Source organism: Mus caroli, unplaced genomic scaffold (genome assembly GCF_978045245.1).
Source record: "Mus caroli unplaced genomic scaffold, Mus_caroli_1 scaffold_20, whole genome shotgun sequence".
Taxonomy (NCBI): domain Eukaryota; kingdom Metazoa; phylum Chordata; class Mammalia; order Rodentia; family Muridae; genus Mus; species Mus caroli.
Window position 1 is genome coordinate 34,344,383 of NW_028227275.1, and position 26,777 is coordinate 34,371,159.

Genomic DNA, 26,777 nt, shown 5'->3' on the forward strand with positions numbered 1-26,777 from the left:
CTGCCTCTATACTCATCATTTGAATTTACCTTTGCAAAAAAGAAAAAAAAATACAAATACCTTCTTTAAGGGCTCTTCTTCTTAGCCCAAGTGTGTGTATAAAATTCAAAAGGAGACTGCATTTTAAAGATGTGAGCCCTGGGCCAGTAAGTGAATAGAGGTGCCTGCTGGCAAGCCTGATAACCCAAGCTTAGTCTCTGGGACCTGCAGGATGCAAGGAAAGAGCCAATTCCAGCAAGTTGCACTCTGACCTCCACACACGTGCCGTGGTATGTACATGCCACACGCAAAATAAGTAAGTGGGAAAATATTTAAGGGTGAGCCCTGCCTATCTAATTCATTGCTCCCCCCAAACAAGTGAATTCCTTGAGCACATATAAAACTTCTACTAAGGATTATTAACCTTTATGAAGAGGACTTGCAATTTTAATGGAACAGAGAGAAACACTTCAGAGGAGGTTTTTAGTGACTCAGGCACCAACCACAGTCACATGTCGAGGGGACACGGAGGGTTACCCTGGTCCAGCTGTTGTCAATGCATCGGCTTCTCGGTACCTAGGTGGGGGTAGCAGAGGACCATACTCCTCCACACTTCACTTCCTAAAAGTTCAGCTCTTAGGAGATTATTATAACACAACAGACCACAGAGTCAGGATCCTCTCAACTCGACAAGACACACGTGAACTGTCTCTCCTTCATGGGCCTCAGGAGCCTGTGCCTCTCTCGCTTTTCGTTCTAGAAATCCTATCTGGTTCTAAGTAAATGATGTGCCCTGCGTGCATGGCTTAAAGTGTAGCCAAACAATCTGAACCGTGTAAAAGAACAAACCAAAAGCATTGTTTACTCTCTGTATACACTAGATGCATATACCCGGATCATCGCCATGGAGAAATAAGTCATTAATCATTCATCATTTACCTTCTCCTTCTTCCTCTGATTCTACAGTACCAAAACACATATTCAATAAAATGATCTCTTTTCCTTAAAAGCTAAAACTGATAAAATGTGAAGGAAATATTTGCTTCTTGAACCCAAATGTGACTTAGAAATTAAGCGTCGAGGCTCCTGAAGCATCGAGGCTCCTGAAACTATGCTTCAACATTTCTGGAAATCACTCTGTTTGTACGACAGGGTAAGCCTGGAGCATGGCAGCATCCTATTGGTAGATAAACGTGGTTGCCCTGCTCTCCCATGTGCTATACTTAGCTTGTGATGCTTGGCTTAATCCAGCCATCTAATGCTTGGCTCAGAAACAGGATCTACCCATGGAAGCTTGGCAGTGAGCAAGAGGATGCTTCTTTAAGGCAGGACCTAGACAGAGGTTGCATGAGGCAACCTCTTAATAGCTGTCCGATAACTAGTAGGAAAGCAATCTCCCCGAGACCTACTCTGTGATAGCCTGTTGCTACTTCAAGCTCTAGCTAGACCAAATTCTGGATTCCTAGATCAGAGTTTGCAAAATGACCACAGTAGGTTGTTTTGTAACCGGAGAGTAGGACAACCATAGAATAAATATTTTCTTTAATTTTAATAACAATAACCCATATATATGATTTTTTAAAAAAAGGTACATTCAATTAAATACGATAAGCTGCAAGTCCTAGTGATCTTAGAGACCCTACTCACCCAATACTTCTCTATAGCATCTTAAACCAGCTTTGGACAAACAAGACTAACTTTTCTATTTAATTACTACCTGGATGTATCCATCTTAAGGCCTTAGTATAAACCATAACATTTATTACTATTTTTAGCCTTCATAGCAAATATGGCCTCTAAAAGCCCATTATTTATATATTGCTCCAAGATAAATGTCTGAAGCATGTTGCTAGCAAATAAACCTTTTAGGTAAAACCCACAGGTTATCAGTATTGACGGTGAATTAATTATTTGATGTCTTGGTTTTAAAAGGGGAAAGCAATGCCACTGTTTAAAAGAAAGATTATTATTTTAAAGGAGCTATTTGTTTACAGTATCTCTACATTGAAGTAATAAGTCTCTATTAATGTGAGGCACAGGACTAATTCTGAGTAATGGACGAAGCCTTTTGATACATGAGGTCCAGAGTGCTTAGGCAGCTCGCATTCCATTCTTGCTTGCCGCTAAACTCTTTAATCACAGTAGCTGGCATGGATTCAAATTCATTTTCCTGCCCCCTGGTGGAAGTGCTAATGAACAGCCCAGTGGCCAAAGGTATACAAATTAAACCCAACAAAAACCAGCAGAGCTGGTACAGTCTCCCTAACAGATGCTAACATGTAAGAAACAGGCCTGAGAACTCACAAACTTCAGGTTCTTACACAAGTAGTTCATTCCTGAGCCAGTCTGGGCTATGTCAATTCATTCCTGAGTCAGTCTGGGCTGTGACAAGCCTGTTCTAGGGTCGCATACTCATTCCTTAGTTAAAGGGAGATGGGGCCTTGGACAAAATTTCCAGGTTTGTCTTGAGATTTTTCAAATTCTACAAAAGCTCAGCCTCAAAGAAGAATGGAGCAACACTAAATTTCTCCCGATTTCAGGGCACCGCCAGGGAAGGGCGATTTCTGAGCGTAACCTAATTTGGGAGTATCTGAAGCCATTGCAGTGTTGAGTGAGTGCCAGGAAAGGCCAGGAAAGCCTTTCTGCCTCAGGGCTCCCCAGTCACCTACCCCTTGGTAAGTGCCTCAAAGATAGATGTTGCTTTCTGATGTGTACCCCCAATCTCCCTATTTAAAAGTCTAATCTATAACTGTGGGGAGTAACAGCAGAACCCCACATTAATGTAGAACCCACATTAATGTAGAACCCACATTAATGCCCTGTCTCCCTAAAATGGCCTCACCTGGGGTAGCAAAGTAATACATTTCCTAAAGCTGGGAGCCACTGCTACGGCTGCCTGCTTTTCTGCCTGAGAAAGAGATAATGGTCTTTTATTGTGAATCATTATGTATGGGCATAATCTGCGTTCTCTAGACAAAAGCCACAAGCAAATAATTCCCCCTCCCCCCATGAAAATGACATAAGTGTCCACACAGCCTTGGTTCTATTTTCTCACCGTCCCTAAGCTTAAAAGGCAGAGATTACAAACCCATCAGGTCATATTTGGCTTAGCTGTGTTTTCTTTGGCCTGCAATGTTATGGAATAATATTAATAAAGGTCCTGAATGTAGTTACAAACCTTAATGCTGAGAGTTCGCCAAAAAGGGTCGATTCCTAGCATCTTTTCAAAATTTGTAATTTCTGCTTAAAAGGGTCTCACATCTCCACCTTGCAGCCCCAGAACTGGTAACCACATCTTTACTATGCCTCTCCTTTCAGGTGCTTTGATTACACAGGGGGGGCGTTATCCAGGACCCCACGGCTTTCTAACTGGTGATCAGGGTTCTTCAGTGCTACTACACCACAGCCATGGTGCATACATATCCCTTCCCTCCATGGTCACGCTAAATGCCTAATACGAAAGTCAGAATGACTGAATGCTTTGGAGGAAGCCTAGTGCCCTGCCATACCCCTCACTCATCTGGATCTGTCTTGCCATCTGGACAAAGCCTAAAACCACAACCACCACCACACTCATTCAGTAACCTATTGCACATAAGCACTACGTGCCCGGGACTGTTCTGGTCATTTACGATGAGAGTGTAAAAGCCTGAAGAAGGCAGTAGCCACCATTCTGCAGCCACTGAGCAGCCTCCCCCACAGATTGGGCCTGTTCCCCGTGGAATGTAGTACACCTCACATGTAAAACAAACTGAGGTTTTAGGAAACATATAGGTGATACTACATATCATGGAACCTCGAGGTTGAAGCCACAGACAACAAATTCTAAAACACCAAGCTCCTCTAACATGAAGCAGGTTCTGCTCTTTGGATCATGGCCGTGTCTTCCTATGCACACATGTCAAAGGTTCTATTCCCTTATGTGTCTTCCCTGCAACAACTTCACATGCTATTGCTGTTCACCTGCTCTTATTCAGGAAGAAGCTGGCTGAGCCACAGTTGAAAGCTGAATGCAACGAGAATGGATGGCTGCCCAGCGTGACTAGACCTGGGATGAGGGGTGGGTCCCTGGTGAACTATGGACCGCATACCCTGTGCAAAGGGTGAAGCTGCAACTCAGCTCTGGCCAACTGCCTCCGTACAGAGCTGTGGGCCAAACACCGCCCCATCTCACTTTCCAAAGGAAGCCAGAAATCAGGATTCTTTTCATGCTGGCAACAAATGCAAAATTTCAAGAACTGCTATGTGGGCCAAACACAATATGTCTGCCGGCTAAATCCAGCCAGTTTGCAGACTCTGAACCAAAAGCAACGCACAGACTTCAGGGCCTAGGTTCTGCCCAGTATTCTGGCTGCAGGCGGTCTGGATAACAAAAAGGGGAGGTGGGGAGGGGTGGGGAGAGATAGTCCTTTCCCATAATTCTTGCAACATTACCATAAAAAGATCAAACTCTTCCTCCCGGCGAGCAATCATCTGGTTCAGGGTCTCATCGTCTGGTACCTCATCTTCTTCCTGGATTCAGAAACAGAATGATCGGAAGAGGCTTTAAGAACAGAGACTGGATAGTTTGTAGGGGGGAATATTCTGCCCTACTTCTCAGGACAGAAAGGGGAGGAAGGGTCTCTCAGCTTAGTACCTGCCCTTGGTATTTTGAGAGGTTGAGCTTTTCAGACCGTCTTTCCAGCAGGAAATCTGTCTAGGGTGGGAAATCTGCTCTCTAAGAAACACGAGCTCTCCTGGGTGTGGATCTTTTCTGTTACTTTTAAAGCAAGCTACTTAATGTCTCCCCGCCTCCATGACCTCATCTGTAACACAGGCATGACATCTACTTCACATCTACTTCACGGGAGGATGCCAGCTCCAGGCACAACTACTTAATGTTAATTCTACTAAATCCATTGATGATACTGCAGATACTGCAAACATGAATGTTTATTTTCAAAGATTTACCCAAAACAGTGAGGTTTTTGTCACTATGCACCAGGATGAGGTAAAAGAAAAAAAAATCATATATAGGTACTAAATATAGAACCTTTAAGATAAGTTGAATCTATGAATTTTGATAGGCACTATTATTGATGATGGTACAAAACGCTCCTAAATTTTATATCCTGTTAAACAAAGGCACATTACCTGCTAATTTTCAGAAATAAATAGTTCTCAAGGTTTTAGGAACAAACAGTATGCTGTGGTTTCCATGATTAAAATAATAATAATAATAATAATAATAATAATAATAATAATAATACCAGCAGCCTAAGCTAGATGATGTCAGCTCCCAAGACACCTTGCACACCGAAGGGACTTAATCACTCTTAGAAATACATGCAATCCAATAAAGAATGATTCAAGATAATCATTATTACTGAAAACCCTTCCGATTTCATTCACCTCCATGTTGATTAAAGTCAATCTGTCTAAATATTACAGTTCATCTGACAAGGAAGCAGATTAGCTGGAGAATGGGCTCGGGACTTAACAAGATCTTGTACACAATGAGGCCATAGGTGTCCTCAGACAAGATGTACACTCTTCTGGAAGTTGGCAGGACAGCTGCCCACAGAGACCTGAGTACCCAGGGTGCAGAGCAGCTGTGAAGTTTACAAGAGATCTTGCTGTGTTCTCTGTCCCCTCATCCTTCATGCCAGCTGTGATTGTGGCACCCTGCACTGCCCTGGACTGTTGGCACAGGAGCCCTCCACTGATGTCTGCAAAGGTCCCCGGTTGACTTCCCATCAGGGCATAGACTACCAGAGTCTGGTAATAGTTGCCTGACACAGTTGTTGTCCCAGCAGGCTGCTACCAGTGAGAAACAAGTGGCACAGAACTCCCCTGTAACCTTATGTTGCGATCTGTGGGCCTGAGAGAGATCAGCCTCTGCCTGTGGTTTAGGAAAGCTAGAAACCCCCAAGCTTCATTGCCCATCCTCTCAACTGGTCAGGTAACATTTATTACAAGATCTTTTAAAAGAAAGAAAGAAAGAAAGAAAGAAAGAAAGAAAGAAAGAAAGAAAGAAAGAAAGAAAGAAAGAAAGAAAGAAAGAAAGAAAATAAGAAAGAAAGAAAGAAAGGAAGGAAGGAAGAAAGAAAGAAAGAAAGAAAGAAAGAAAGAAAGAAAGAAAGAAAGAAAGAAAGAAAGAAAGAAAGAATGCAGTGGCAACTCCTAGTTGAATACCAGCTCTTCCCACATCACACTTTGTCAAAACACTTTGTCAAAACACTTTGTGTGCCACTTTAGATTTAAAATAGACTAAAATTTATCCCGTTAGTATCTGAAATCATATTAATTATTCAATATTTATTTATTACGAGAATGTATATATGTGTGTGTGTGGATGTCAAAAGACAACTTGTGGGAATCAGTTCTCTCCTTCCAACATGTGGGTCCCGGGGACCAAACTCAGTTTGGCAAGCTTGCTGACAAGCACCTTTACCTGTTGAGCCATGTCACCAGCCCATAGTGTTTGGGGAAATGGCCACATGTATAAACTAAAGCAAAAGGTAGCAGATAATCTAACTCCGCAGTCTGTATCAAATCTTCAGTTTTAAAAACCAGGATTGGCGAATTGCTTGAGATTTTAAAAGGTTTTAGAAGAGTGCGGACATCTGAGTGCCTATGACTAGTTTTACTTCTCATCATTTCCTGATACTCAATAGGTGACTAGATGTGTGTGTGTGTGTGCGCGCGTGCGTTCATATGTATGTATGTAAGTATGTATATGTATGGTGGACAAACTAGGAGGCACTCTCCACTTTGCAGAGAGATTCATTTCAGGATTCTTTTACCTATCAGTCTCGACTTCACATGCAGGCTCATTTCAGAAGTGAAAAGTATATGAAAGAGACTTTAAAAGCTCTGCCTCGCCCACCAACACCTAAGGCAGTCTCTCCCTGGAAAGCAGCTGGCCACACTAGCAAGGGAGCTCGGTAAATGGATGGAGTTAGAGAAAAAAAAAAAAAAATCCTGAGTGAGGTAACCCAGACCCAACAAAGACAAATATGTGTTCACTTATTTATGGATGTTAGCTCTGAAGCCTTTTCTAGTCTTGCCATAATCTGTATAACCACAGATGTTAGGTATAGAGTAAGGAACCTGGGGGGATATATCTATATCTATATCTATATCTATATCTATATCTATATCTATATCTATATCTATATATCATCTATATCTATATCATCTATATCTATATCTATATCTATATCATCTATATCTATATCTATATCTATATCATCTATATCTATATCTATATCATCTATATCTATATCATCTATATCTATATCATCTATATCTATATCTATATCTATATCATCTATATCTATATCTATATCATCTATATCTATATCTATATCATCTATATCTATATCTATATCATCTATATCTATATCTATATCATCTATATCTATATCTATATCATCTATATCTATATCTATATCATCTATATCTATATCTATATCATCTATATCTATATCATCTATATCTATATCTATATCATCTATATCTATATCTATATCTATATCTATATCTATATCTATATCATCTATATCTATATCTATATCATCTATATCTATATCTATATCTATATCTATATCTATATCATCTATATCTATATCATCTATATCTATATCATCTATATCTATATCTATATCTATATCATCTATATCTATATCTATATCTATCCCCCTAGGAAGGGGAAATAAAATAGGGATGGATGGATGGATTGATGGAGAAGGAACTGGGATGGGAGGATCAAATGGGTACAGGGAGAGGAAAAGGTTGAGGGAGGGAAGACAGAGAGGAATAGTTGAAACTGAGGACCATTTAAGGGGTACTATGGAAATCCAATACAGTAGAAGCTTCCTGAAATTGGCACATATATGAAGGTGATGGAAATGGAATCGCTAAATAATGGGGGAAAAGGAGCCCCTTGTGGACATCTCTTATCACCAAATGTCTTAACACCAGTTCTGAGAATGGATTACAGGCAACAGAGTTGTTAGCCCCATGGGATCCTCCAACACTTCAACTATTCCAAGGCTACTGGTTGCTCTCAACACACTGATGGTAAAGCCCCATTTCTGAAGACAACACCTACACAACTCACTGAACATGAAGAAGCTGCGCTGGGGGTGCCTACCTAGAGCCCTTTGCCCTTACTGACTAGTGCTCAGAGTCCTGGAAGGTATCCTGAAAGCCATAGCAAAGGAGAAAGGTAGATACCAACTCGGCTATAAGCCTGCACCCAAGATGGGCTATGCAATAGTGGCCTAAGGCAATGTTTGGTTGGATTTAAGGCTCACTCTATAAGATGGAATCCATCGCCAACACTGCTTGGGAGGCCATGAACTTGAGACTAGATGAGCCAGGGACCTAGGGGAAAAACCGAACACTACTGTTCTGCTAAAAGAGTATAGCAACAGAAGCAACAACATGACTCTAAGAACATTCTGCTGTACTTATAGGTCAGTGTCTTGCTCAGCCATGGACAGAGCAGCTTTCCCCTTGCATAAACAGGAATAAATACAGAGATCCACAACTGGACAATATGCAGAGAGCAAGAGCCCCTGGAACACTCAGTCCCGAATGGGATGTCTTCATTAATTCCTTCCCCTCAAGGCTCAGGGAACCCTGTGGAAACAGAAAGACTGAAGCAGCCAGAAGGAACAGAGGACACCAAAGGAACAAGGCCTTCTAGACACAGCTGCGCTGGCACCCATATGAACTCAGAGAATATAGCAGAATGAATAGCACCTGTATAGGTCTGGGCTGGATGTAATTCCTGTTCTGAGAGTGGACATGTGCACACAGGCCCACATGCCTAACCTGGAAGCTATCTTGAATGATAACCACTCACAAATAAGAGGAAACAGAGCAAGAAAGAACGTGGATTTTAGTGAGTGGAGAGGTGGGGAGGGCCTCGGAGTTAGATGAGGCAGAAACCACAATTAGAATAAATTACATGAAAAAAATCTATTTTCAATTAAAAAGACTTTTAAAAAGAATATAAGTTTTAATTTATAGAGGATTTCAAAAGCACAAAACCATATTTATGCAATGAGAATAATAGTCTGTGCAAATATGTAAAATAAATTAACGTTCTAACTTTTAAGCACAGGTATACAAAAGCGAAGACGTCTGTCCTTGAACAGTTTTATGCTAAGAACTGGTGTTGGCATTGTGCTCTCTGGATGTTTATAGACATGTTTTTAAATGTTCATTTTAGGCTGATAGTTTGTGTGTGTTAGTGTGTGTGTGTGTGTGTGTGTGTGTGTGTATGTACACAAACAAGACAAGTACTCTATACAGAGCTACACATCCCCAGTTCTTGAATGAATATTTAAAATAAAATGACTGAAGTGGGTCATCTAAAAGGATAAAATGACTCAATAAAGGAAAGATAAAACACTCTTTGCACAACGTTGGCAATTTTTGTAAATAGAGATGTTAGACTCTGATTTTTCTCTGCCTCTGTTCAGTTTTTAAAAGATCCTTTTTATGATCGTTAAGACCAAGCTTTCCAAACTCATGAGCTAAAGATGCTGTGAAGGGCTGGGAAGGACCACCCTATAATTGTTGAAGTAGCCTCATTCTTAATCAAAAAGCAGCAGAGAATGGGGTTCTGGGGTATGAGAGAAAGAAAAAAATGACCACTTAGCCAGAGTTCTATGAAGTATCATTCCTGCAGTTCCATATCCTGCCAATAGGAGGCAGCACTCACAATACAATCAAATACACTTGGTGGTACCCAACCCCCCAGAGGACAGGGAAGTATGCACAGGCTAAGCTTTGAAGGTGCCCTGGCAATAGCTCTTTTTTTTTTTTAAGGTATTTTCTTCATTTACATTTCCAATGCTATCTCAAAAGTCCCCCAGACCCCCACACCCCACTCCCCTACCCACCCACTCCCATTTCTTGGCCCTGGCGTTCCCCCTGTACTGAGGCATATAAAGTTTGTAAGACCAAAGGGCCTCTCTTCCCAATGATGGCCGACTAGGCCATCTTCTGATACATATGCAGCTAGAGACATGAGCTCCGGGGGGTACTGGTTAGCTCATATTGTTGTTCCACCTATAGGGTTGCAGTTCCCTTTAGCTCCTTGGGTACTTTCTCTAGCTCCTCCATTGGGGGCCCTGTGTTCCATCCAATAGCTGACTGTGAGCATCCACTTCTGTGTTTGCCAGGCCCCGGCACTGTCTCACAAGAGACAGCTATATCAGGGTCCTTTCAGCAAAATCTTGCTGGTGTATGCAATGGTGTCAGCGTTTGGAGGCTGATTATGGGATGGATCCCCGCTTAAGACATACGAATACCTTTCCGAGATTTTGTGTGCTTGGGATATAAGACAGCAGCTAATTTAGTCATTTTAATTAACCCCAGCCCAGAAAATTCTTTAAGGAACAAAGGAAAGGCGTGATTTTTTTTTTTAATCCTTCTGAGACAAAAGGTCACCGTTAAGATTTCCCAAGTTTGGCTTTGTGCATTACCTCATTCTCCTCCTCATGCTCCAGAATGGCCTGCAGGAAGGCCCTCCGCTCGTGGCTGGATGACTTCTGGTCAAACATGCCTGCTTGGATAACCTTCTGATCCACGTTCAGCTTGTACTTGGCAGCCGCGAGAATCTTTTCCTCCACACTGTTGACGGTGCAAAGCCTCAGCACCCGGACCTCATTTTGTTGGCCAATGCGGTGAGCTCGGTCTTGGGCCTGCAGATCCTGGTTTTGAGAACAAGATGCGGTGAGGATCTGAGCGCCTGGACTATCCCAGCAACCAGGGCTACGTAAGAGGGAGATGTGCGGATGTTCCATAAACGGCCTTTTCAAGATTAGATTTTGCTTACGTGTGAAAAAAAAATATATACAAGCTATTGTCTTTGGAAAAATTCAAGGCCATCTCCTAATGAGGAAGTCTGGGCTTAAATTAACCATGCCAAACTGAAATGTTATCTCAAGATTTGAAATCTAACTCTTAAAATATTTTTTTACCTACCTGTGTAGGTTTACCCTTCATCAAAACCAAACCCAATAGGTCTGATGTCAGAATTAAGACTTAGATATTACCTACAGAAACACATTCAAGTAGGAAGACACACAGTCTTTTCATTGTAATGTGTTAATAACACTATTCTATATTTTCATGCATTGTACTTATACATACACATATACATTGCATTATAGATACGTACATGCCCACAGACATGGATATATTATACAGCTAGACAATTCCTGGATCTCATCCTATCAAAGATTCACTACTTTGTTTTACAAGGATATTCCAGTACATCTGGAAATGTAAACGATTGCTAGTAGCATAATAAATGTGGCCTGGGATAGCAAGATGTAAGCGCCATACTAGACATGGCTCTGTGTCAGATTTCACGTTTGCAAGTTTACCCTGAGGAAGGCACCATGGGTATGAATGAATAAATATTAATAAACAAATGGGCTTTTTTTAAAGCATTACCTATTCTTTCTGTATTTTTTTTTTCAAAATAAGAAGTAAACATTCTAGAGTACCAGAGTGGCACAGCAGATTGCAGTCTGCAGCAGCACAAATTATCAGAAGATTTAGTGACACGCAGCTGTAAGTGGCACCTACAAGTTGTGAATGAACATAAACATTTGGTCCCTTTAAGTAAAAAGTTTTGTAAACGTCTGAGGCCATCACCTAACCTGATAGCTACTCAAATAAACATGGCCCTTTTATCACATGGTCCAGGCGAGGGACCAGGTCTGACGCCGATGCACTGTTTACACACGTGCCGTGAGAGCAGACATGCTTTTAGGACAAAGGTGCTCTGCTCTGCTTCTTGCATTCCTAGCATGACCCTTAGCACAGGAGGTCTGCTTTTGCTGCAGGGACCTTTCAGACGGCGTGATTAGTTAAGTCAGAAGTTTGCCCTCAGGAGCCGTGAACAAATTCATGTCAGCATCATGGGCTGAAGCTTGAGCACAATGCAGAGTAGCCCATCAAATTATTACTGAAGAGGACAAAGGTAAAATAGATAACTGAAATGCTTCCTGGAGCGGGGCTTGAACCAATCATCTCTCCCAACCCACCTTCACCTAAGCAGCAGCCAATGGCAGGCTCTGTGTCATCAGCCTTTTCATTAGAAGTGAGGTGAGCCAATCATGTCGGTAACAAGTCTCACCCTCAAGATTTGGGCTCCAGTTTTATATTTAGTCTCCAATCATGAAAACGCATCTCCTCTTTCTGGGAGTAGCAGACCAAGCGTGCCAGAAGGTACAGTCTTCCCACCTACAGCCTAAAAGAGGTGGATAAAGCCACACCACTAAAACACAGGTGGCAGCAGATGACAGAGTCAGGACGGGGAGTCCAAGAGTCCTTGGGAACTTGTTGCAACAACAGCTTCGGGGGGGGGGCGGGGGGGAGCAAAACATGACTTTACGTCTAGATCACCTGTCTACTTGGAAAGTAGCCAAAGTTAGCATTCTTAGGATGCCGAGATTCCAAGAATGTGGGTCTCCCTAGGCCAAAAGCATAAACAAGAAAGAAGTGCTGTAATTGCTGAATGGATGAATATTTCTGAGGTTTTTCTATATGTTTAACTCCGAGTGTTTGCTTGTTTGTGGCAGTACTGGAAAGTAACTCTCAATCTCCCCTAACAGTTTAGGCAAACCTTCAACTTTTGAACTACACTCCTAGCCCATCTTTAAGTTGCCCAGGCTGGCCCAGAAGTCCCTCCATAACCCTCAATGGTATGAACTTGCAATCTCCCAGCTTCTGTCTCCCTCAGGGCTGAGATTACAGACCCGTGTTACTAAGTTCTATTTCTGTCTAGGGTGTCAATCAGCAGCCTCAAACTTCACCCCGCTATGCGTTATGATACGTGGTGGTTTAAATGGAAAACGGCCCCCACAGGCCCACAGGGAATGGCACTATTAGGAAGTGTGGCTTTGTTGGAGTGGGTGTGGCCTTGTTGGAGTGGGTGTGGCCTTGTTGGAGTGGATGTGGCCTTGTTGGAGTGGGTGTGACCTTGTTGGAGTGGGTGTGGCCTTGTTGGAATGGGTGTGGCCTTGTTGGAATGGGTGTGGCCTTGTTGGAGTGGTTGTGGCCTTGTTGGAGTGGGTGTGGCCTTGTTGGAGTGGGTGTGGCCTTGTTGGAAGAAATGTGTCACTAAGGTTTTAGAAATTCAAGCCAGGCCCAGCACTGAGCTCTCTTCCTGCCTTCAAACCCAGATACAGAACTCTCTGTTACCTCTCTAGTACCATGTCCGCCTATGTGAAGCCATGCTTCCCTCCATGATGATAATGCATTAAGCCTCTGAACTATTTAGCCAGCTCCAGTGAAATATTGTCCTTTCCAAGTGTTGCCATGGTCATGGTGCCTCTTCATAGCAATAGGACACCGAACTAAGGCATGACGCCTGAACTCAAGAGCCCAGCTGAGAAGAGAGCCTCCTGGGAGACTTCATGGTCGACTGTTCTGTTACTCAGTTATGGAACTTCTAGTCAAGTTGGAAGAGCCCGGTAAATGCAGGACTCTGTTGGTGACCCCAAATGCATGCGCTCTCCCTTTGCTTCTAGGTAGCTCAGACACTGAAAACAGCAGAGGTAAGGAAGAAAACTGCAGATGTGTCTGTCACCCTGATGGGAATCCTCCCTGCTGCAGAATGCAGTCAGGGATATTGAAAAAAAAAAAAAAAACAAAACAAAATGTGAAAACCCTGAATTTGGAGCAAGCAAACTCTACTGGAGGCTCCACCCTTCATTCTGCTTTAATCTTTTCAGAGATTGACTGAGATCAAAGCTCAACACACAGGCATCCAGGCTCAATGCATTAGATACCTGGGGCTGTAGCAGCAGGGAACAGGAAACAGGCCCGTGCTTCCTTCTAATGTAGCCCAGTACTCCACTTCCTGCCAGCAGCCCCAGGAAGTCCCTCCCACTCCTCCTTCCCCGGCTCCATAAGACGGGCATGCTCCTGCCATGGATGGCCAGTTGCCTGGTAGCTGGGGTGAGGTGGACACAGAGTTTGTCTTATCAGCTGGAACCCAGGCAGATGGCCCAGGGCCAGTCAGGAAACCCCTGGCATAAAAGACCTAGTCAACATTTATTGGGGAATCAACAAAATACTCCTTTAAAAGAATATATCTAAGGTTATCAAAAAAAAAAAAGTAGCTACCAATAACAGATACTGGATGTGTGTGTGTGTGTATGATTTTAAATAACATAGAAAACTGAAGACAAGGTTAGCTTTTCTATACTAAGTGTCCTTGAAGACGTTATTTAACCTGCTCAGGACTCAATCTCTAAAAGGCAAGAATGTAAATGGTAACTTTTATGAACTTTGAGAGCAGTTGTGGAAACTTAGTGCAGCAATGCCCACCAGGAGTCTGGTGCAGAGGGAGTGCTCGGAGATTGCTAGCCTCCATGTTCTTCAGTTTGTTGTTATTACTGGACCTGGAGGTCAAACCCAGGGCCTCCTGAAAGCCAGGCTCACAGTCTATCAACGGAGCTATACTCCCAGCCCCTGAAACATTTTTGATGATTTATCCTTCACCAGATGTAATTTGTTCAACGGCAATCCCAAGAGATGGGATTAAGACAGAAGAAGTGAGTTTTCCAGCACGCTCTTGGGCTCTTTCACAGGCTTGGGCAGAACACAGAAATAGCTGCACTCCGAGGGAGAGAAGGAAACGGCCACAGTAATTGGCTGGGCTATTTCTCCTTTGGAGAAACTGCCCGGTCATTTAGAGGTGTGCTCTGTCCGATAAGTGTGAGTGATGAAACTGATAATCTCTCCCGTGCTCTCCAGAGGGAAGCCTCGGCGCCAAGCCACGCACCTGGTGAGGATTCCAGTCACTGTCAAAGATGACCACCGTGTCTGCCGCCTGAAGATTTAAGCCCAGGCCCCCTGCTCTTGTGCTCAGCAAGAAAATGAAATACTGGGACCCAGGTTCATTGAATTTCTTCAGCAAAGCAGCGCGATCTTCAGACTTGGTGGTGCCTGAGGGGGAATAAGAGAAAAAGAAATTTGCCAATTAACACCTGTCTGAAAGAGGAGAAGTAGACAAACAGGCCTGGTTCCTTTAGAAGTGCACCCACCCTCCTCAGCACCAGCTAGGAAATGGTCGGGGCATCTGTAGATTTGGAAGGAGCTCGCAATTGGAAACAGGAAAGGAAGGCAAGGTGTGTTTACACCCTTCTGACCAGATACCTTTTGCAACTTCATGAACCCCAGCACCGGCTTACTTTAAGAAACAATGGACACATTTCCTGGGCTTGTTTCCAGGATTAAAAATAACAATGTTTAAAAACCTCCCACATACGTGTACACTCACAGGCTCACAAAGTGTCTATAAAGGCTTGAAGCAACTTCCCTGAGAGCCATTAGGACAAGGTCTTATTGACTCCCAGGAGAATTAAAACAGAAAGAAGCTGCTCTCTACTGCCTCTGCCGCTGGGTTGCTGTGGAGGACAGCAATGGAGAATAAGCAGCCTGCAGGGAGGGAGGGAAAGAGGGAAGGACGGTTGGATTCCACCCTGAAGACCTGAAGCAACAATATGGAAGAGTGGCCCTCCGTGTTTCTGAGGCTAACTTGCTGTTCTTTTGGATTAAAAGGTAAGTGCCGGGAGGTGGTGGTGCAAGCCTTTAATCCCAGCACTTGGGAGGCAGAGGCAGGCGGATTTCTGAGTTCGAGGCCAGCCTGGTCTACAGAGTGAGTTCCAGGACAGGGCTACACAGAGAAACCCTGTCTCGAAAAAAACAAACAAACAATAAATAAAGAAAGCTAAGCGAACACCAGTCCATAGAGCAGATTGTTAGATACCAGGGTGGTTTGATAAGGAGCTTCGAAGAGTACAGACTAGGCAGAAATCATGGATCCTGGAGTGTGATGTTCACTGGTGGTCACACCTGTGTTCTGCTCTAGCCATCTGGAACATATCTGTCTGCCCTCTTCATAAAATGTACTGTGGAAGAGAACAACACAAGACTCCACCAGCATTCCGTCTGAATGTATTTCACTAGGGAAGCGGATGCTGGATTCGGAATGGGATGATGGGAAAAATCTAAGCGTGTTACATGATACTCCCTGGCTGGCTGCTGTACAAATGTTATTCCTACACGTTGTTCCTTTTTTTTTTTTTTTTTTTTTGGATGAAAATATCCCACAATTTATTTCAGAGGATTAAACCGTTTAGCTGACTCCAGCTAGAGGCATCAAGTTACTCACTAGGGTCAAGTTCCCAAACATGGGGGATCTGGTTTTCACATTTAGTAAAAAATAATGAGCATCCTCAGGAGGGAAGAGAATCAATCCCCCAAATATAGCAAGTGGGGATTAGGAGCGAGGTCTGGGGGCTCTCCTCCCATAATAAAGCAATGCTCCTTGGATTCGTCTTACTTTCTAAATTAGATTTTTTTTTTCCTTTGGTTTGGTGAACTGCTCAAATCCTTCCAGGGGGAACTGCAGAAATCCAGACTTGGGGGAGGGGTGGCTGACTGAATCTTATTTTTATTATTTTCAGAGGGCTTGCTGAGATTGTAGCAGACCATTTTGTCCATGATGCTAATAAGAGATACACTTTCTCTGTAGGAGAACTTTTCTACACAGCCTTTGTAGTCACCATTTTCTGCGTGCATACACACACACACACACACACACAACACACACACACACACACACACACACACACACACACACGTTTGCCTTTTGTCTCGAAGTTCTGGAAATTCTATGAGTGAGACACATATCGAGTTTGCTATGTGATGTCACAATACAGCATCATGACAGAAGTGTATGGCAGAGCAAAGTTGCGTCCCTTGAGACTAGGACACACAAAGAGCATAAGGCAAGGGAAGGGATAAGGCCCATCAACGCCTTGCAGGTCCCCAGGGATACAGAGAAGTCCCACTAGGCCCTACTTCTTTCTTACAGGTTCAACCACCTCCCAGTACAGACACTCTAGGGACCAAGTATTTAACACACAGGACTTGGAGAAAGTTAAACATTTAAACTATAGGTCTTATCCCACCCTTTAGTTAGTGGTATTGGGGATTGAACCCAGGACCTTGCTCATGGTAGGTAAGTGCTCTATCATTGAGCTACCACCAAGTCCTAAGGAACTCCCAAACTTTATACTTGATCTCCTACACAGGGCTTAGTTTGAGAACTGAGTATAAAGGCTTGCTCCAGGCATACTTTGCGTCTTTGAATGTACTTGTCTGTAAGTAATGCCCCTTTTGGTATTTAATTACAGGGATTCATCACTCACATGTTTATCCTGTGCCTTAAGTTAAAAGAAAAGGCTGACAAACCAACAAACATCCTTCTGAAATGGGGAGAGGAGGCATAATAATAGCATCAGCTCATTAATAGCCAAGGACAGAAACTGGGCTCCTAGGTATTCCGAGATTATAACCTTCAATGATTTTAACCACTGAAATCTGGTAAGAGATGAGTAGGAGCAACTTGGAAATATGCCTACCTAGGGCAAAATAAACAGGGCAAAACATACCAATGAAAACTAACAGCACCAACATTGTTTAGTCAAAGGAGTCCTCAGGGCTCTCCATCAGAGACCCCAGGCAAACAGATCTTCTGGGTGCTTAAACTGTTTAAAAAAAAAAAAAAGCTGGAGACTTGACATCTAAGGATAAATGGAAACATCCCATCATTTTCCACACAAAGCTCTAGTGCTTCCGATGAGAAGATTCAGGATTTCCTGGCTTCTCATTTCCATTGGTAGACACTACTACCATCGGCTCTCTGGTGTTCACCAGCAACCTCTTCAGTATGGCTCAAGGGAACCCAAACCACCCTGTAAGAGTTCCTCCAAAGACGAGCGCTCCGTGCCACAGGTGTGCAGGATTTAATGTGCTCAGCACCGGGGCACCAGTTTCATGGTGTGTCAGACTCTAATGCAGGACACAACCCATTATAGGAACACAATTAACAGCAAGGAGTAATTGTGTTGAAAATGACAGAACTTGCCAGAAGGAACACATGGAATACATTGCCAGACTGTCGTGGCTGCTAATTTTTCACTGAGCTTTGGCTGTCTTAGGAAATTTCATCTGGATGAGACTTCACCATGTGCTCTCGCTTAAAAAAAAATGTTTTCCCCATGACAACAAGACAATGGGCTAGTAGCTAAATTTTTCTGTTCAATTACAATCATATAGACACACACACACAGACACACACACAAACACACACACACACACACATATTTTTCTTCCTCAAGCTAAAGTTGAGATGTTGAATTTGGTAATGAAATCTGAAGCCATTTTATAACCTGGATGATAGTGTGGTCTGGGGGGTGCAGCTCGAAGGGTGCATATTAACATGGTCATGTGCACAAAGCTCTTCACAGATAGTAGGAAAAAGCCAGTCTAGGTATCACCGTCTCCGTGGGTGGGCGCACTTTCATACAACTTTGTCTCTTCCAGAAGCAGAAAGAGAGCTGCCTGGTTGTCTTGCTTGGCTCGATCCTAACTGTACGGCAAAGTTCACAATCCTTGTTAGAATGCAGCTGACAGACAAGCTAACTGCATTTCAAAGATGGTGTTGTTTCCCTGGCTCTGCTCTAACCAAGCATTTCTGGAACTAGGTAATCCAAGGTAAAACCTGGTTTCACCGCTCAACTCTGTGTTGAGTTCTTCTAAATGGAGATTGTATTGACAGGGACAGGGGACATTTACTGAGAAAGTAAACAATGGCACCCTCTTAACATTAGTGGTTACAAGATAGACTGAAATTTATACAGGAGAAAGTGGGGAAGAGCCTTGAACACATGGGCACAGGGAATTCTTGCTCTAAGATCAAGAATCAACAAATGGGACCTCATAAAATTGCAAAGCTTCTGTAAGGCAAATGACACTGTCAATAGGACAAAACGGCAACCAACAGATTGGGAAAAGACCAACCCTACATCTGACAGAAGGCTAATATCCAATATATACAAAGGACTCAAGAAGTTAGACTCCAGAAAACCAAATAACCCTATGGGGTAAAGAGCTAAATAAAGAATTTTCAACTGAGGAATATCAGATGGTCGAGAAGCACCTAAAGAAATGTTCAACATCCTTAGTCATCAGGGAAATGCAAATCAAAACAACCCTGAGATTCCACCTCACACCAGTCAGAATGGCTAAGACCAAAAACTCAGGTGACAGCAGATGCTGGCGAGGATGTGGTGAAAGAGGAACATTCCTCCACTGCTGGTGGGATTGCAAGCTGGTACCACAGCTATACCACCCCCTGGGCATATACCCAAAAGATGCTCCAACATATAAAAAGGACACATTCTCCACTATGTTCATAGCACCATCATTTATAATAGCCAGAAGCTGGAAAGAACCCAGATGTCCTTCAACAGAGGCATGGATATAGAAAATATGGTACATTTACACAATGGAGTACTACTCAGCTATTAAAAGCAACAAATTCATGAAATTTGTGGGCAAATGGATGGAACTAGAAAATATCATCCTGAGTGAGGTAACTCAGTCACAAAGAATACATACACATGGTATGCACTCACTGATAAGTGGATATCAGCCCCAAAACTCCAAATACTCAAGATACAATTCACAGACCACATGAAGTTCAAGAAGAAGGAAGACCAAAGTGTGGGTGCTTCAGTCCTTTGTAGAAGAAGAACAAACTACTCACAGGAGCAAATATGAAAATAAAGTGTATAGCAAAGACTAAAGGAAAGGCCATCCAGAGACTGCCCCACCTGGGGATTCATCCCATATATAGTTACCAAACCCAGATACTATTGTGGATGGCAAGACATGCATGCTGATAGGAGCTTGATATAGCTGTCTCCTGAGATGCTCTGCCAGAGCCTTACAAATACAGAGGCAGATGCTCACAGCCGACCACTGGACTGAGCACTGGGTCCCCAATAGAAGAGTTAGAGAAAAGACTGAGGGAGTTTGCAACCCCATAGGAAGAACAACAATATCAACTGATCAGACTCCCCCAGAGCTCCCAGAGACTAAGCCATCAACCAAGGAGTACACATGGCTCCAGCTGCATATGTAGACGTTGATAGCTTTGTCATGCATCAGTGGAAGGAGAGGTCCTTGGTCCTGTGAAGGCTTGATAAATTCCCCAGTATAGGGGAATCAAGGACAGGGAGGTGGGAGTGGGTGGGTGAGTGAAGAAATACCCTCATAGAAGCAGGGGGAGGGAGGATGGGATAGGGGATTTCGGGAGGGTGAACAACACTAGGAAAGGGGATAATATTTGAAATGTAAATAAAGAAAATATCCAATAAAAATGCAAAAAAAAAACCCACTAGTGGTTACAGCTATTGTTATACATAAACAATAAGAACATCAACAAACTAGTTAAAAAGACTCTTCTGGGTTGGCAAGTAAACACAAGAGACTGAAGATGACTTATTGGCATTTTCACGTAAAGATGTTTCTGTCGTTGTTAAGTGTAGATGAGCAATTTGCCTGAGTTTGTGTATATCGTATGTGTGCAGTGCCCATGGAGACCAGAATGGGGTGCTGGGATCCTTGGTGCTGGAGGTACAGGTGGTTTGTAAGGTGCCACGTGTGGGTGCCGGGAACTCAACCTAGCAAGTGTTCTTAATTGCTGAGGGGGGGGGGGGTGAGGACGGGAAGTAGTGTCAGTGGTGAGGCAGACACCTCAGGGTGACTCATAACCTACAACCCAGAGGGAAACCAAACCTGTCTGCTATACCTGAGCAATGACAGGAGGCACCCGCAGCAGGGGAAAGGACACCGCTCCAAGAAAAAGAAAATACTCAGATTTGATAAGAGAGAGAGAGAGAGAGAGAGAGAGGCAGGATGATTATGGCTGTGCAGGAACATGCACTCAGGCTGACTCAACCATTCATCAGTTGGCAACTTGGAGAGGAAGACTAAAGGGGCTAACAACCATCAAGTGTCTGCTATCACAATGAACTTTAACTAAGACTTAAGCAGCTAAACTTAATAAGACCCCAAGAGGTAGGCTATGCAGAAAATGAACCTAAAGACTCAAGAAAGAAAGCACTTACCAAGTCTGTTTGGTTCATTTCTAAATTAGCCATGTGTGGGGGCAGGGAGAGGGGGTACACACGGGACTGTAAGTAGCCCCAAACCTTCCAATGGAATAGACCTTTTCATTTCCCGCTCATCTAACAGTAACATTACACTGCGTCAGATACAAAGGGTTATTAGAAAGGCTCTCTGCAGCGGGCTGGAGAGATGGCTCGGTGGTTAAAAGCACGGACTGCTCTTCCAGAGGTCCTGAGTTCAATTCCCAGCACCCACATGGTGCCTCACAACCCTCTGTAATGGGATCTGATGCCCTCTTCTGGTGTGACTGAAGACAGTGACAGTGTATTCATATACATAAAATAAAGAAATACATCTTTTTAAAAAAAAAAGAAAGAAAGGCTCTTTGTACTCAAGGCCTCATGTACAATGCCTGCTCTTGACCCTGAACAACACTTCTTGACCACATTATCCATCGCCGGACTTTCAGAAGCTGCCGTTTCTTGAATCTCTGAAATACTATGATCGGTATCCAATTTATCCATGTGATTTAGGGAATATCCCTAAATGTGTATTTTCTTCTGCTCATATTTGCTTATTAATGTGATATGCAAACTTCATTCTTTTTTTTTCTCCCTTCTTTTTTGGAGACAGGGTCTCACTATCTGGGCCTGGCTGGTCTGGAACAGACAGGCCTTGAACTCACAGAGATCTACCCATCTCTGTCTCCTGAGTACTGGTTTGAAAGGTGAACACTGCAAGGTCCAGTCAAAGCTCACTCTTAAATTTAGCCAACTTCTTTAAATAGTTTTGGTGCTGCTAGTTTCTCTCAACTTGACACAGCTAGAGGCATTTGGGAAGAGGGAACCTCAATTGCAAAACTCCCTACCAGACTGGCCTCTGGGCGCTGGGGAGACATTTTCTTGATGGATGAGTGAAGTGGGAGGGCCCAGTGAACACTGAGATGGGTAAGAGAGCACAGTGAGCAAGCCAATGGGAAGTGTTTTTCTGTGTGGGGTCCTGGGAGTCATGAGATGAAATAAACCCTTTCTTCTCCGGGGTTCTTTGGGTCCTGGTGATTTATCACAGCAATGGGAGGAAACCCTGACTGAGGCCATTTGCAGAATATAGGAAGCAGTGATGTCTCATGTGGCTTGTACCTATATTTTAGAGACATAGGCTTCAATGGCAAACTCATAAATAAGCCATTACATTGTTACTGGGTAAAGGAGACATGGAGTGTATCTCTTAAGGTTTGTCTTCTCTGAAAAAGTCAAAGGCTTGCCAGCACAGTCCATGGTATACACAGTTGAGACTGAAAACCGGGGGTCAAGCAGGTCTGCTCTGTACCACGGCGGTACCCATGCGGGACTCTGACTCTGTGTTGATGTGTATGTGAAAAAACAACCGTGCAAATCATGTCAACGGTCTGAGGGGCACAGAGGACACTAACTTGCCACCCAGCAGACCCATGCCCACTCCTGCAGGCCCACTTCTCAATATTACTCCTCCTTTCTGGCTGAGATGGGAGCTCAGGGACTCTGGCCCCTTCATCCTCGGGAGTGTGGCTTGAGTCCGGTGTCTCCAGCACTTACCATCAAGGCGCAGGTACAGGAAGTTCCGAAAAGCAAAGTAATCCTCCATAATGGTCATGAGTGACGTCATCTGGCAGAAAAGCAGCACGCGGTGGTTAGTCGCTCTCAATTTGGGCAGAATACGATCAAGCAGCTCAAACTTTCCTGAGGCCCGATACAGCTCAGCCCTGAACCCGAAAATGCAAAACAAGAAGGCAGTATTACTGCTGTCTTCTTGAAAGAGCCAGCAGTGCTTATAGCTTTTCAGATAGAGCCCTACACACAGTAAACATTCAATAAGGAACTGTGGCTGGAAGGATGTAGGAATGAATGGATATCAGCTCCTAAAGCATGCGAACGTTTAATGTGGGAAAAAAGCCGTCCTTACTAAACCCGTGAAGGGTATGATATGCTTGCTATATATATGGTGGGTGCCCGAAGGAAAAGGGAACCCTTCCATGTTCCTACGATTCTTCACAGTGTGCCATCAAGTTAACTTAGGACACTCACCATTCACTCCAATACTTACTGAGATCTACTGGGTACCAACACAATACAGGCAGGCATACAGTGATAAAGTATATAAATATACATTGTGGTTGGGACTATAAAGAAAAGCAGCAGGTGAGAGCTAGAACTCAAAGTGTGTCAACACCACAGGTCCTTTTGGAAATGAAACACAGCCATGCCTGTGCATTTCTGTCTGTTTGATTCTACCCTACCACATTAGCCATGTCCACTAGGTACAGCAGACTTTGTGGGCCACAAAGCTGAAAATACTCCCTATCTGTTTGGCTCTTTACAGGTAAAGCTTGCAATCATTGACGTGTGTGTGTGTGTGTGTGTGTGTGTGTGTGTGTGTGTGTGTGTGTGTGTGGTCAGTGACTTCCCTGGAGAGATAACATGTTAGTTAAAACCTGAACCGATGAAAGACAGCTCGGTGAAAAAACGAGGGCTTATACATGGTAAGGAGATTGTGAGGAGAGAAAAAAAACCCTCTGCACAGGCCCCGCAGAGTGCAGCCCAGTGCGCCTCACAAACTAGGAACAAGAAATGGGGAGTGTAATGTAAGCAAAAGTGAGGCCAGAGGGGGCCCTGAGGGCAGACTGGAGAGGTGGGGAGGGAGCAGGTACTCGGGGAGTCCCCTATGGACTGTTCTGGCTTTCAATGTAATGGACAGCCACTGATGTGCTGTAAACAGGCGTGTGACCTTGAGTAGCCTGTTCCACAGCGTTGTCATGGTCACCCTGTGAGCGGACAGGAAAGAGAAAGTCCTGGCTTAAGTCAGGAGCATAAGGCAAAACTTGATGGAGAAGAGAGCCAAGGCTGTGGTAGGGTGGAAGGATAGAGTAGTGCCTTCCTCCATGGTAAGAAGCCTTTTGTTTCCAAACCAACAGGACTGTGGTGTAATACTGAAATTTACTTGTAGGGCTGAAACTGTTTGAAACAATCACCCATATCCATGCAGTCAACAGCAGTGAAAAGTTAGCACTGGGGAGCAGAGCCCTGGTGCATTTTGTTCCTCACAGGTCCATTTTTCCCTTTGTCTTCCTGTGGTCCAGCCCTTACTCTGAGACCTGACCTTCAATAGCTCACCCTGTACCCCTCACCATGCTGGAGGAAGCAGGAGTGTCCTCAAGGACCAGGGGACAAATGAAGAAAGGACTGAAAGTGGCAATTATGTTCCTGTGGACCCTGCCCGTCTCTGGGACCCAACAAGGACACATCTATCCTAATGATTCATTTCTCCTGCGGTGAGACACAAACACATTCTGTATAGATTAAGCTTCACTGTGTCTCTGTAGCAAGGTATGGCTCTTTCCTATGTCCATGCTAACATCATCATCATCATCATCATCAATAACAACAACAACAAAGCCTTCTTAGATCCTATTACAAAAACTGACTGTAAAACTCACCATTTACTTACTTACGGCCGATGAGACATTTTCTTCATCAGATTGCTAATCATCCATAGTAAGAGAAACCCTCTCCAAGCCCAAGCTACACTTTAGGTTAGCAGTCACCCTGCTCAGCGCTGAAACATTTTTACAATAGGAAACCACTGCTAAGTCTCTTAAATGAGATCTATGGCCTTTTGAATAGATGTTTGCTCAGGGCACGCTGAAATTTAGGCCACTTAAAGTACAAGGGAAGGCTGTTATCATTTCTTTTAGCAACTTCTGTCCCTCTGCAGGGGAGCAAGGAGGCTGGCTATGTGTGCTTGCAGGATAGAAAATGCTACAGAAAAGAGGTTAGGAAAGTCCAATAACAATGCATCTTGGAGAGAGGACAAAAAGGGGGGGATTTACCCATTGATGACCCCATTCGAATAGCCCAGGTGTTCAGCAAATGATTCCTTAAAAAGAGAGAAGAAAGCAATTTTAATATATAATCATTAACTTCATGGTTTCTATAGTATTTCTAGGGCATCTTCAAAGTGAATCAAATGGTCCTCAAAGAGGTGAGAGCTCATTGCAGAGCAAACCAGAAACTCGTGTTTCTGAGGTCACCTGTCCCACTGGAACGATGTAATTTGCTTTGGACTCCCTGATGTCCAGTTAGCTCACTATCCCAACACTGCCTGCGCATGCACTGGCCAGGAGCTCACCCTGGAACGGTTTCTGGGGACCCACCCACAAACTCACAGTCCAGGCTAAAGCCAGGGTCACAATTGTCAGGTAAGCATAAACCTAACACAGCAATAGTAATCAATAGAAGAAATAGCAATTGCAAAGCATTTTGCCCCCAATCAGGCCTCCCTTTTCTCTTTACAAATAAAGCCCTCCATGTACTAGAGCTGTCAAGGTCCAGCTTCTGCAGTTAGAACACAGAACTTAACTACTTGGTACCCTTACTAGATTTTTCAGTTCCCATTCCTGTCTCCAAGCAGGGAAGGGAAAACTGAAGCCATGGACATATCTATACACAAGTAAGATTGGGCACAGTGATACATTCCTCTATTACCAGATATTTGGAAGGTTGAGTCACAAAAATAAATAAATAAATAAATAAATAAATGAATAAGAAAGAGAAATCACATAAGTCTAGGTGTTTTAGATCAATGTATGTAAGCTACATAGAGAGGCCCCTGCTCAAAATAAAACAGAGCTCTTATTTCTCAGGTATGATGGTCCCCAGAGAGAAACCCAGTCTCAAAATTGGGGTTGTAGAATTATTTGGTATCAATACACAGCTGTATGGAGGACAAAATAAAGCAGAACACAGGCAAACATACACAGCATCTTGGACCCGTGACAGCCAAAGACTCAGGGGCCACTGCAGGCGCTGCTTTCTCGGTGCTTCCTCAGAACCGAGACAGAAGCAAGCACCAGTGCAGTCTACAGACATCGACCCAGAGTGCAACCCAGCAGGTGCCGGAGAGCATCTGCCCAGACACCCTCCCCTCCACTCTTCTTCCTGGAGTTCCACATACTGCCGTGGGGGGGGGGCAGATGGGAAGAGAGGTGGGCAGGGAAGGGAGAGCCCCCCCCAAAAAAAAAAACCAGCTCCAACAAGAAGGAAGACTAAGATGCAATTTCACCATTGCTAAGTCCCCACAGTTCACTACAGAGAAGAGTAATATCTCCAAGTGGTTTCCAGGAATAGGTGACCAGTCAGTCTGCCATAACCCAAGCATCTTGGCACTGGGACTTCTTATGCCGCCCTCCTCCCTGTAGTGGCAATAGCAAATGGCACCTAGCAGCTAATTGATGGGATTTCTTGTATGAGCTACGTCTTCCGTTCTAATTTTAGTGTTGATCTAGGAGGCCAGAGAGATGTTTATCCAGGAGGCCAGAGAGAAGACCTTCTGTTAAGAGCACTGGCTGCTCTTCCTGAGAACCCAGGTTCTATTCCTGGCACCCATAGAGCACCTTATAACCATCTGTACCTCCAGATCCAACACATCCAGTATGATGCACAGACAGGCACACAGGAAAAACACTCACATACAGTAGTTTCATTTAAAAAAAAGGTAAAGGCTGATCCACCTGCTAGACCTATAATCTATTTCTCTCTCAGTATAAAGGAAGGAGATAGCTTAGAGGGTGTCAAGACTTGCCCTACCCAGTCACAGTGACAAAGCAGCCTGTGACAGGATCTCACTACTGCTGACTGGATGCTCCTACATCTGTACATCTAAACAGCTTATAGGGAAGACTTTTTAAAGTTCTCTTACAGTTAAAATTTTGCTTAGATCTATAAACGCATCCCCTCCTTATCCTAGGGTTCTCTCTC

General features: G+C 43.7%; 1 protein-coding gene across 5 annotated transcripts in view; it reads right to left on the bottom strand.

Annotated features, from left to right (window-relative positions):
• The window catches only part of Smarca2 (SWI/SNF related BAF chromatin remodeling complex subunit ATPase 2), a 171,059-nt gene that overhangs the window by 54,869 nt on the left and 89,413 nt on the right, over nt 1–26,777 (bottom strand). For all 5 annotated transcript variants that reach the window (XM_021151584.3, XM_021151582.3, XM_029472470.2 and 2 more), the window contains 5 exons: nt 24,851–24,897; nt 22,560–22,726; nt 14,783–14,946; nt 10,464–10,691; nt 4,414–4,491 (listed from right to left, as the gene is read on the bottom strand). In XM_021151584.3, the coding sequence (XP_021007243.1) occupies nt 4,414–4,491; nt 10,464–10,691; nt 14,783–14,946; nt 22,560–22,726; nt 24,851–24,897 (684 nt within the window). The remainder of the gene's footprint in view (nt 1–4,413; nt 4,492–10,463; nt 10,692–14,782; nt 14,947–22,559; nt 22,727–24,850; nt 24,898–26,777) is intronic.